Source organism: Cucurbita moschata, unplaced genomic scaffold, assembly GCF_002738365.1.
Source record: "Cucurbita moschata cultivar Rifu unplaced genomic scaffold, Cmos_1.0 Cmo_Scf00096, whole genome shotgun sequence".
Taxonomy (NCBI): Eukaryota; Viridiplantae; Streptophyta; class Magnoliopsida; order Cucurbitales; family Cucurbitaceae; genus Cucurbita; species Cucurbita moschata.
In genome coordinates this window covers 430178-443755 of record NW_019268612.1, presented here as the reverse complement: position 1 = coordinate 443755, position 13578 = coordinate 430178, and the positions used below count along the sequence as shown (strand labels likewise).

At 36.5% G+C, this 13578-nt stretch overlaps 1 protein-coding gene across 1 annotated transcript; it reads left to right on the top strand.

Moving 5' to 3' along the window:
- The first annotated feature begins 12152 nt into the window (after positions 1–12152).
- Positions 12153–13073, top strand: LOC111439550 (protein EXORDIUM-like 2). The gene has a single exon (XM_023077165.1). The coding sequence runs from the start codon at positions 12153–12155 to the stop codon at positions 13071–13073; it is 921 nt and encodes a 306-aa protein (XP_022932933.1).
- The last annotated feature ends 505 nt before the right edge of the window (positions 13074–13578 follow it).

Below are 13578 nucleotides of genomic sequence, written 5' to 3'. Positions count from 1 at the left end.
AAATCATCCTTCGCCATACTCTGTACATACAACCTCATCCTTCGCCAATGGGTTCCACTGACCTCTGGACATCACTACAGGTTAGCTTGACCAGAGGGTCCAAGGGGCGTGCGAGTCCCTTGGGAATTCACACTCGCACGTGTAGGTTGTGTATAGGGAAGTACTAAACATCCAATTTGTCTGAGACTGGAGGTCACCTCTAGAGAACAAAGATAGGTCCCAAGAGCATGATTGCATGTGTTTGCATTTGCATGACCCCTAGTGTGGGGCCACTTATTGAGTATTCTTCGAAATACTTAGGCTGTGTGCCACATTATTTGTCAGGTAAAGGCAAGGAGCACATGTATGAAAGACGGTGGCATCACGAGCAGAGACTGTGACACGTGCATAGGGTAGACTCATATTTAAATTTCTAGTCTTTTGTTAGAATAAGTTGTTTTGCATTTCATCGTTTTAAATTATTTTGTATTTGTTTTAATTTCTCTAAATTTTAGTATTTGGTATTTAAACATAAGACCATGGTTGTGTTTTCCAGAGATAGAAGACGTTTAAATGTTTTCGACATTGATACTAGAGAAGAGGTTTGCTTTATGAGTTATATTTTTGCATGGATGATGATCATGAGATGTTAGTAACTACTCTGAGTATGTAGAAATTTAGGCTCATTACATTGAGCGACTCATGACCTGTGGGATGGGTTCGTCAACTAATCTCCATGGATGATGAGTAGACTTACACTTACCATGTTGTCCCCACCTAGTATGGAGTCTTTTGAGAGAGCGCCTTATCTTTGGATTTTGGTTACCGCTGCATAGGCTAAGCTAGCTACCCAAGACTGCGCACAACAAGAGCACCTAAAGCTTAGAGTAAATCTCGTGGTCTCCTACTAGGTCAAGGATGCGATGAAAGCCTACAAGTAGGTTGATTACTAGATATATTTATATACTCAACCATTTTCTCTTTCTTTTTTCACGTGTTCGAAAGCTGTTGGTTGAAGTGGAAGAGCGTTCGAGATCAACATGGTGTCAGAGGGGGCGTTCTGAAGCGCAAGTTGATTTTTATATTTGTCTTTTTTGTTTTGTAATTTATCTCGAATCCTTTTTCTCTTTTGTAATAAACTTAAACATCTTCTTATAATTGAATTTTATTTCGTATTTAATGTTAATTTTGTTTGTGGTCTTTATTTCAATTTCAATTTTATCTAATTTTTTATCTTTTATTTTATTTTACTTCTTTATTTTTCTTTCTATCTTTATCTTTTAAATCACCAATTAAAACTTTATAAACATTGTTTAGTGTACTAAGGCAAGTATGTATGCATGATTTGTTCATTTAAAAGGGGAACAAGAATCGAGATTCATGGTGTATACAAAAATGTAGATTACAAAACAAGTGGAGTCGACAGGCGACTCAGGTCGACATTCCTTTGTGACTACTAAGCTCCTGAGCACCCTCTCACATCAACCAACACTGTCATAGACCTGATAAGTAAACGTAAAAAGGAATGAGCATATAAATATACCTTGTAAGCAACCTACTTGTAGACTCTCATCGCATCTTTGACCAAGCAAGTGATCATGGGCTAGCTTTAGGATCTATGCATATCGTTCTTGATGTGCATAAACTTAGGTAACTAGCTAGCTTTCGCAAAGGTGTCAAATATTTAGTGTTGAGGCACTACCTCAAGAATAGTCTCACAATTAGGAGGACAACATAGTGAGTGCTAGCCTGCTCGTCATCTATGGGAGGTAGTTGACAAACCTATCCCATACCCATGAAGTCGCCCAAGGTCGGGGGCACTACCCCTTGTACATACCAACTCTGCTGACTACTCGCATTATCAACACCCTCTCATAGGACAGATCCTCCCCACAAGGTAGCCCAGCTAAACTCTCTTACTCAAGTTACACAAACCTTAACTAGCCTCATGCCTAGCTCAACGGTACAAAATCAGAGTGGAAAGGAAAGTGGAAGTTCCACGAATGTTGTACTGACTTCTATTGGCGTACAAGGTACCCTTATTTCTTCTAGGGTCATCGTGATCTCTAAGGCGGTCTTGCGGAAGTTTAACATCTCCAGGTTATGCAATCCCAATATGTTGAGTCTAGATCAGACAAGAGCACGAGGTCTCACTCTCTGATCGTCTCTCACGATTTCATAGCGCTCGTCCTCTGGAGGCATTTCGTCCTAGGTCATAGACAACCCAAATTATCACACACACCCTAGCCTTAGGTCATTTCTACTACTAGTGCTCTACAAGGATAATCACACTCTCAATCACCTAGTGCTAATGTACAATCTATCATGCAAGCAGAAATAGACATGCTCAATGAGGCGATAACGTCCATCAACCCCAGAGCGCATATAAACAAAGTCTCATCTTCCAAATCCAACATGATAATGTACAAGTAATATAAAAATGAACAATTCAACATGCGAGGTTCAATTCATCCATATGAAAATAAAAGAGCATATAATTATGCAATTAACCAATATTCCTAGGTACAGGACATACCAAGCTTGTCCTAGGGTTGGTTTCACTAGTATGCATGCAAATTCAAGCGATCCCTATATAAGTATTTTTTCCTGGAAATTTATGTGCTTACTTACAAGTTTGACGTTTGCCTTCTTGAGTACGATTTCTAGCCAAGGATGTGTCAAAAAAATTTCATATTTTCTTTGGAGGGGCCTAATTAACTTTAAAATAACACAAATATCAAAATTGAGACAAAAATTGATAAACAGGCATTGAATGGGCAGAAAATATGGACTCCACGTGCTTTCACGTGCCTCGGAGGACACAGTGCTTACCTTCGATTTTTTTGGAAGGGACACATCGAGTTCTCTAATTGGTGTTCGATTTGATCAGTTCTGGGCAAACTCATCGATCCATGGGTCGGATAGCGGTTCGAGTTGGGTATTGGTCCCCTAGGTCGCACACGAATCTTGGATGGAGTTCGAATCAGGTTGGGTCGAGGAAATGCATCTCCGTAGAAGAATGGTTGTGTTGCTCTAGCCGTAAGCTTACACGTGTTGTCAGCTCTCTCAAACTTGCTCTCCATTCAATTTTGCAGCACGTGTTCGCCATCTACTCATTGTCGATGAGTGGCACATGCATAATGTAACAACCCTAAATTTTCTATTCAATCTAAGGTCGCTAATGTATACATATCATGAAAATTGAAGGTGGAAAATACTTCATTTAACATTAAACTTCATCTTAAAACACAATTATGGACTTACGTGTTCGAAAACATCTTTAAAACGACACAACAACAAACTAAATAAAATAAATAAACATTTAAATTAAAAACATTCTATTCTAGTCTAAGTCTAAGAAAATAAATGCGACTACCTTATGCATGTGACATGGTCTCGAGTTGCGATGTCGTCGTCAGCCATATAAGGATGTCTTGCCTTTACCTGAAATAAAAGTAACACATGACTTGAGTATTTTAAGAAATACTCAATAAACAAGTATGAAAGGATATATGAAAGAAAAACTAAAAGAATCGTGAGTTAAGAACCTGAACTGACCAAATTTCTCAGGATTTAAGAAACATTAAAATAACCTACTAAACGAGCTATGATTCCTATGAAATTTTAATGCTGAGTATATTATGGAATTTGGAGGTTATATATAAAGTTTGGTGGTCATTAGATAAGGATAAGTAGGTAAACGAAGAAACGGGGAAAAATGATCATAATGTCCCTAAGGATATCTACCTATGGTCTATGACCTCGATGACCCCCAAATGTTATGAAACTCTATAGTTGATCTTAGTTTATGATGCTTGATGATGTGCTGAAGTTTGGAAGCCATTGGAACATTTTAAGTAGCAAAACCAAGAATTAGGGGTAAAATGACTATAATGCCCCCAAGGATGACTACTTGCGGGGTTAAGCCCTAAGTTCCCAATATTATGGAACGCTGTATGAATCCTTATCTCAAGAGGTTGTATAAGGTAATGAAGTTTGGGAGTCATTTAGAAACGTTAGGTAGCGAAACCAAGATATGGGAAAAACGTATATCACGGACCATATGACTTTACCTCCTAAGATGACGAAAGAGGTATCCATGAAATAAGAGATTCTTCACAAGTACACTTGGTTTCTAATGAGACTCTATGTGCACAAAACTACATCGGGGCTATTCCTAAGAAGAACTTGTAAGTTCCCAAGTTTGACCCAAGACGTTATGCATAAACCTAGGATCCCTAAGAATACATAGAAACATCTAGGTTAATGCAAATGACATGCTTAGCAAGTTGCTAGGATCCATGCCCGGAGTAACCGTTATCTCCCATCATGAGGTGTACCACGAGACCCCTATTTCTCTTTAGGTGAGATGCCCTGCTATATGTACCATGAGCAGGATGCCATGATGAACTTATTATTCCCTCACCTAAATGAGATGCCCTGCAACATGAATTTCCAACACGATGCCACGATTATGATAACGTCACCTATGCACTCATGGGGAGAAAATTAAGGGTTACTTTGGAAGAGTTTTCAGGGAACACAAGGCATGACATGACAAACACTAAGGTTTAGTTCCTGGAAACAAAACAAGTAGTCCTAGCTCAAGGTCTAGACATGCTCCAAATTACCTACTATTCTCTTTAAGGCCTACTCTATATGACATGAGAATAAGTTCAAGATTACAAGGTGGTTGGAACAAGTTTGGAACCTAAACCAAGATGGAACTTAAGAAACGCCTAAAGGAAACATGTCAAGATTCAAGACCCTTCTAGAACCCTCTAAGGAGTCCATTCTGAACTTATGACCTTCTAGAATAACTCATTCTAGTTATTACGATGGGTTCATCTGATCACAAATGTATATAACAGTTTATGCCTCAAGAAAATAAGAGCCTTAGAAACTTACAAGATTAAGGATCAAGAAAAAGCTTTACAACTACCAAGACAAGAAGAATGCTAGGGTACCACTCAAAGATGAGGGACCAAAGTCCTTAGATATGAAAATTCAAGAATGCTAGGTAATACTCTAATCATGTCCAATTGTGGCCCATACCTCCCACCATGCGGTGCTTTCTAAGGAGGCCTTGTTTCCTCTTCTATGTGGGAAGCCTTGCACCGTGTTTCCTTTGCAGGATGTCATGTTTGGCCTCATTTCCCTCACCTAGATGAGATGGCCTACGCCATGCTATGATTTACAGGATGCCATGTTCATGTACGCATCGATCATGCAACCTATATGGTCTATACAAGATCATGTGACCTTTATGGTCTATGTCATGTTCATGCATGCATCAATCACGTGACCTTGATGGTTTATGCCATGTTCATGCATGCATCGTTCACATGACCCTTATGGTCTATCATGGGGAGTAACCTATGGCCACAATGGAGCAAGAAGAGAGTAAGTTACCCTAGTCATGAATCAAGAACCTTCTAAGACCTCCCGCGGTACATCATGCTTATGACTTAGACTACACTGCTTGGAACGTATGAAGCCTTGAGCATAGGTATTAAGACTATGTCGCTTGAAACGCATGAAGCCTCGGATACAGGTCGACAAATTTATGTCTAGTACCGCAAATCCTAAGGGGAGCGTCTTGGAGAACGAATTAAGAAACATAACAAGAACTTACGACAAGAACAAGAACAAGAACAAGAAAAGAAAGAACGTGGTACCCTAGCATATCAAGGATACGAATAAGAGCCTACAAGTAGATTGCTTATTGAGTCTTATACTCATTCCTTATTCTCCATTTTTTTTTCAGGTGATAAGGATCTGGTGGAGGTCGGAAGCGGACTCTAGAGCAGGTGCCATAGACAAACCTCACCCGTCGTCCTCAACCCTTTGTTTTAAAACGTTTTGTGTTCATTTCTTATTTTGTATTTTAACCATTATGTCATATTTTAAATTATTAATGTGCGCGCACTATTTTGGTATACTGTAAATTATGTTTTAAATTTTAATGATTTTATTTCGCGAAAAATTTACCCGTCCTTTTGAGTCATTGAGTCAGCCCGATCCTTACAGTCCTAGGTCATAGACAACCCAAACTATCACACACACCCTAGCCTTAGGTCATTTCTACTACTAGTGCTCTACAAGGAGAATCAAACTCTCAATCACCTAGTGGTAATGTACAATCTATCATACAAGCAAAAATACACATGCTCAACGGGGTGACAACGTCCATCAAATCCCAGAGCGCATATAAACAAAGTCTCGTCCTCCAAGTCTAGCATGATAATGTACAAGTAGTATAAAAATGAACAATTCAACATGCGAGGTCAATTCATCCATATAATTACGCAATTAACCAATATTCCTAGGTATAGGTCATACCAAGCTAGCTCTAAGGTTGGTTTCACTAGTATGCATGCAAATTCAAGAAATTCCTATAAGTATTATTTCTGGGAAGTTTATGTGCTTACAAGTTTGACGCATGCCTTCTTGGGAACGATTTCTAGCCAAGGATGTGTCCAAAAATTTCATATATTCTTTGGAGGGGCCTAATTAACTTTAAAAGAACACAAGTATCAAAATTGAGACAAAAAATTGATAACCGGGCATTGAATGGGCAGAAAATATGGGCTCCACGTGCTTTCACTTGCCTCAGATATGTGCGCAACCACATGCAAGTGCTTGCCCTCGAGTTTTTTGGAAGGGACACATCGCGACCTCTAATTGGTGTTCGATTTGATCAGTTCTGGGCAAACTCATCAATCCATGGGTCGGATCGCAGTTTGAGTCGGGTATTGGTCTCCTAGGTCGCGCACAAAGCTTGGATGGAGTTTGAATCGGGTTGGGTCGAGGAAACGTGTGTCCATAGAAGAATGGTCATGTTGCTCTAGCCGTAAGCTTACACATGTTGTCAGCTCTCTCAGATGCACTCTCCATTCGGTTATGCGACACGTGTTCGCCATCCACTCACCGTCAGTCTGCATTTTCAGAATCGGATGAGTGGCACATGCGTAGTGGAACGACCCTAAATTTTCTACTCAATCTAAGGTCGTTAATGTATACATATCATGAACATTGAAGGTGGAAAATACTTCATTTAACATAAACTTCATCTTAAAACACAATCATGAACTTACGTGTTCGAAAACATCTTTAAATCGACATTTAAATTAAACATTCTATTCTAGTCTAAGTCTAAGAAAATAAATGCGACTACCTTATGCATGTGACATGGTCTCGAGTTACGATGTCGTCGTCAGCCGTACAAGGATGTCTTGCCTTTACCTGAAATAGAAGTAACACATGATTTGAGTATTTTAAGAAATACTCAAGTAAATGACCCCCTTATCAAGACTAAATGGAAACACATACAATTCATGAATGGAACCTATCGTAACAGTCTATTTTCCTATGTTAGCTATCCTAACGAACAACTTGGATGTGTACTTAATTTTCCTACACACAGTCCATACGTGTGAGTATGGACCCACCAGTCGGTTCGCACACATCCTGGGCTCGTTTCTAGACGGGCGAGCATTCTCTGGTAGCTGTTAATGTTGGACACTCGTTAGGAATAGCAACCGTCATGGCAGTATAATGATAAACATAATGATTGTTTCCCTGCCTCGTAACGTATGCGCTCGTACTATTGTGAATGATAAGGGGTATCCCTTATGCATGATCACACAATAATGTATGAGGTCCCAACATTTTTTCATTTTCATTATCATTTAATACAACCCCCCCTAGCGTTTCGTAATATCATACTGTTTTTCATATCATTTCTCATATCGTTTATCATATCATTTATCATATCTTTCATGCATACACCGGAGTTGTATTTCATGCTAATTCGTCGTTATGTATGTCAATCATATCATGTCATTCAGATTACATAAATATGTCATATCATAACGTTACATGTTTCCAGACATAATAATTTTCATCATATCATATCACAACATATAGATATCTATCATTCAAATGTCGTATCATATTCATATCATTTTGTAAACACTTCGTAGCATATCGTTTCCATATACATATCCTAGCCATATCGTTTCCTAAACTTGTCATAGTCTTATTGTTCTTATACATCTCATAGTCGTATCATTTCATGAATATACCTTAGTCATATCATTCCCATACGTATCCTAAATCATATCGTTCCATGAACGAATCCTATTCATATCGTTTCATGAACATATCCTAGTCATACCGTTACAAGGACGTATTCTAGTCATACCGTTACAGGAACGTATCCTAACCATATCGTTCTATCAATCTATCATAATCATATCATTTTTTATACATAACCCAACCATATCGTTATATCAATCATATCTTAGTCATATCGTTACATTATATTTATTGCATCTTCTCGTATCCTATCTCACACATATCATTGAACACATCATAACGGAAGATTTATCATATTATTCACGTATCATAACACATACCTAACATATCATAGTCATATCGATTCATAAACAATTCATACATATCAAATTTATGACATGTACAAAACCATAAGGCACGTGTTAGCATCAAGTATGACCATGCTGATAGTAAAACCACTTACTAGACTAGTGTCACCAATTTATCTTCAATGAAAGTTTGATTTTGTCTTTTGTATCCAAGTAACCTATATGAACCCATGACATCAATTTCAAGTTCAATTCTCTCAACTTTCCAATGTTTCACGTGATAAACTTCATGCGAGCATGAGAGACTTTGCACGAGTAAAATCTTGGAATGTTATATATATATAATTCTATTTTTATTCTATTGTTAAAATGTGAAAGATATTGTTACTCTTTATCAAAGAATTTGATAAAGTTTCTCATCATCTATTATGTACTCTGTCTTATATTTTAATTCGGTTCACAAAATCTTCTCTTTTCCTTTCCGTATTTATTCTTGTCCTTTGATATTTCTTCTATTTTATCTTTTAATTCCGTATTTACTCTGTTTTATCTTTTAATTTAAGATATTCTTAACAAGTTTTTTTAATCCATTTTTACTTCCAAATCTTCTCCTCTCTTTTTTCTCCCTATTTTTTTTTCTTTTTAATTTTGTTAGCAATCTATTTTTTGTTCACGTATATTCTTGGTCAATCTTTAATTAATTTTTTTTAGAATGATCTGACTACTAGAACTCATATAAAATTATTGGTATTTAATTTCTAACTCAAATCTAATTAATTTACTAAAGATCTAAGATATAAATGGCTCTCGTTTCTTAAAAATGAAACTCGGATAAAAAGAAGTAGATCTAACTAATTTAAATGTTTATTTACTTCATTTAGTATTTCATTGTGTCATTTTAAGGATGTTTTCGAACACATAAGTCTACAACAGCGTTTTAAGATGAAATTTATGTCTTATGAAGAAATTTAAACGTTCATTTCCACATAGAAATGATTACGCTATGATAACTGTAGCGACTCTAGATAAGTAGAAATCTAGGGTCATTACATGCTTCCCCATTTGAAATAATTTGAACAACATCGTCTCGTAATTAGATTTTATTTTATATTTAATTATGGTACTCTTGTCTTTATTTCGATTTAAGTTTTACCGTATTTTTATCTTTTATTTACTTGCTTTTGGTCTTTGTCTTTTTAGTCACGGTTCGAGATTCAAAACCTTGAAAAGCAAGTCGTCACACATTAAATCAACTACAAAAGTCATCTCACCCATACAAATCAACTGACGAGCTCTCAATAGAGAGGAGTTTTGAAATCACTCAAGATTAAGATCAAGTTACGTATGACCAATATATGAAATATTAATCTTCTGAATTAATATTTTTTATAAAGAAAGATTAAATATTTCAGATATGGTCTTATACAAGCTCATTGTATAGGATACCTCTGCTCACATATCTCAACCTGAACAATTTGGTTCAAATTATTTGTAAGAATTACAAAGCGAATCGTATGAATAGTATTATCATGATAAGACATCTAACGTTATCTATGTACCAGAACATGATTTTTTTCATATGTCACCTATTTAAGATTATACTATTATAGTTAGCCCAATAAACTGAAGCTTGTGGCATATAAGGAACCTCAGCCATGTAAAAAACATAAATACGAGGTTAAATTGTAGTAAAAAAGAATTAATATATTAAAATATGAGTGTATCGTCATAGTCATCCATGACTCACAATAGTCAACTTCACTTTCTAAACGGTTGAGTTTAAGCATGAGTAGCTCGTGTAATACTCGAGCTCAATAGTTATGGAAAATTATACTTTGATCTGTCTTTTAAGTCTTGGGTTTTCGGAATTTTATTGAGGACCTTAGAGATTGAACCTCCAACTGTTGCAAAAAAGTGCTCGGAAGGCCTGAAAGTACCTAGCAAAAAAAAAAAAAAAAAAAACCAAAGTCAAAGTCAATTTTGCCTCCACTCCCTTGCGAGGGTTTGGTTCTTTCCCTCCCTCTTGAACAGACAAGTAGAATAAGAAATGAAAGGAGGAAGAAGATTGAGAGGGAATTAGGGTTTGAAGAAGAGAAAAAGGGGAGGAAAAACATCGTCGTGAATCGAGTATTTAAGAGACCTCCACCGAAACTTATTGAAAATTGGTGAGGATCTCGGGACGCCTAGAATGGCCATTTCTGCCAAGAAACGAATCAAGAACTCGAGGTAAGTTCTTCAATCCATGACCTTGAACAAGATTTCTCATCTGGTCCCACAAAGCCCGAACCAATAAAATTGACATCTCTATATAATTTAGTTATTAATTAAATAATTTTTATCATTTTTTTTTATTTTGTTAAATATTGATATGGTTATCGGGGAAGGAATGAACTTTTCATCCATTTAGCGGAAGCATTGGGAACTGTTTTGATTTTATTAAACTAGTTTGTCGTATTATAACCATGTGAAAGTTCTTTATATTCCACAAGTTCTTCCTTGCTATGACTCGAACACAAAGGAGCTCTTGAAAGAAAATCCCAAAGGAATTGGAGAAGAAAAGTTTCGAGAATTCTCTATGGAATTTCATTCTCCAGAGAGTGTGGAAGAGATTCGTGTGTCTTTAGCTCAACCCGAGTCTTATTTATACGAAAGGAGAATTTTGCTAAATAATATATTTGCATATCTAATACAGTAGAATATAATATCCTATACAAATCATATGGTAAGATATCCTAATATATATTTAACTAATTTGTATCTCATTCCAATTTTAAATATATTCTTATTTAATGTATTAAATACATTAATAAATTTAATATTTAATTGTATCAAATACAATTAAATAGATTATTCTTATAATATATTAAATATTAATTGATTTTTTTTTCATTTAACATATCTAATATATTACCTATTAATTTGAATCCTTTTAATTAAATATTTTTTTCTCTATTTATTTAATATATCTAATATATTAAATATTAATTTAACATTTTAAATTAAATTTATTTTTTCATTTATATCTAATATATTAAATATGAATTTCAATCCTTCCAATTTTCTTTCGAATAAATTGAATTTTAAGTTAATAAGAGTTATTTGAACTTTTAAAGTTAATAAGAGATTATAAACTTCAATAATATTAAATTAATTAATTAATTTTTATTCTATAGATCACTTTATATAGACTTAGAGTTGCACTTTTATGCACCGTAAAACAAGTTATGTTCATTGATATAATCATCACAAGTAAGTCGATCAGTTGTTCATAATTACGGCTAGATCAAAAGTTCGTTTTACCCCTGTAATTACATCTTTCACCTTAAGTATTACTGATTATTAGTGAAAAATTTGTTTATGATCCAATCATAAACCAAGGCCGTTCTAAGGCCAATAAGAGGGTGGGACCCATTGTTCAACTCCGGTTAGATTATTATTTCCAAAAAATTTACAGAACCGTCTAGGAAAAATATCCGATTAGAACACAGAATTGAACTCACGAACACATATAACAATAATAAAAAAAGAAATTAATAGTTAATAATAGAGCCTAATAATAGAAAAGTAAAAATGTAAAAATAAATAGAAATGGTAAAACCAAGATCCCAAAATAGAAGGCTAAATTACTTGAAAGCCAGTAACCGTCCGATTAGAACGGACCCATCCAACGCTCCATTTCGCATATAAAAAAAGAAATTACGACAACAACAAAAAAATCAACCCAAAAAAAATTAAAAAAAATAAGAATAAATAAATAAATAAAAAAGAAAGAGAGAAAAGAGAGAAATGGAGCTTTGGGGGCGAATTTCAGGTGCACCACATGGCTTACTAGCCCTGTCCCTTCTCCTCCTCCTCCTCCTAGCCATCCCGAACGCTACAGCCGAGTCCGAGAAAGTCAGCGCCTTGGTGGACCACGGCGGCGAAATGCTAAAAGGCAACCTGGACCTCTCCATAGTGTTCTACGGCCAATTCGGTCGAATCCAAAAGAACGCCTTAAGAGCCTTTCTAAAGTCACTAAACCAAAAGGCGCCTGGCGGGGCTGAGCCATCAGTCTCATCATGGTGGCACATGGTCAGCAGCTACACACACAACGACAAAGACATTGACGTCAGAGTGGTCCAGCAATACGTGGACCCAAATTACGCACATGGCAAAGTAATGACACGTGATTTCATTAAAATCCTAGTCGAGAAGGCGTTGGTTGGGTTTCCACACGCTGTGCCCGTGATCGTTGCAGCCCGGGATGTGACAGTGGAAGGGCTTTGCATTGGGCGCTGCTCTGAACATGGGGACATCGATGGGAAGCCTTATGTGATCCTTGGCAACCCAGAGACGGAGTGTCCTGGGGCGTGCGCTTGGCCGTTTCATAAATCCGACTATGGGCCTGCTGGGCCTGTGCTGAAGCCACCGAGTGGGGACGTTGGGGCTGATGCGATGGTTATTTCATTGGCATCTGGGTTGGCTTCTGTGGTGTCCAATCCGCTTCGGACTGGGCTGTATCTGCTTGGGCATAAGGGCGCTGTAATTGAGGCCACTACGGCTTGTCCTGGCATGTTTGGCACTGGGGCTACGCCTGGGTATACTGGGAAGGTCTCTGTGGATATCCCGACTGGTGGGGCTTATAATGCTATTGGGTTTAAGGGGAAGAAGTTTCTTCTTCCGGCTCTTTGGAATCCCAACACTCAGTCTTGCTGGACTGTTATGTGAATCTCTGTGTTTTTATTTGTGTTCATTCTTTTATATATATTTATATTCTTTGTTTCATTGCCATTGGAACATTCAAAATTTGAAATAAAAACTGCTCATTTCTTCACTTCTTTTCTCTTCGGGCTCATCCAAATCCTATGTCTAACAGCACTAAGATCTACACTTGATCTTATCACTACTCACAATCATGGGTGTGCTTGGTTTACTAAAAAATATGTATTCTCTAACACCCTAATCTTAACTTGGTTTACTCGTACTAGGGAGATAATCATATTGATCACACCATTAACATTCATCTCAAGATCTTATCTAAGGAGCATTTTAGTAATTTTTCACATTATACATAACATTATCATCCAAATGGTTCTTCTATAGGGTTCTAATTCTATAGTTTGAATTATGCATATTTTAACTTTCTAAAATAAGATATGCTTGCATGCTAGCATGTAGTGATCTCTCTTACAATTGAGTTATTGCGACTATGGGTTGGATGTCTAGTTGTTGA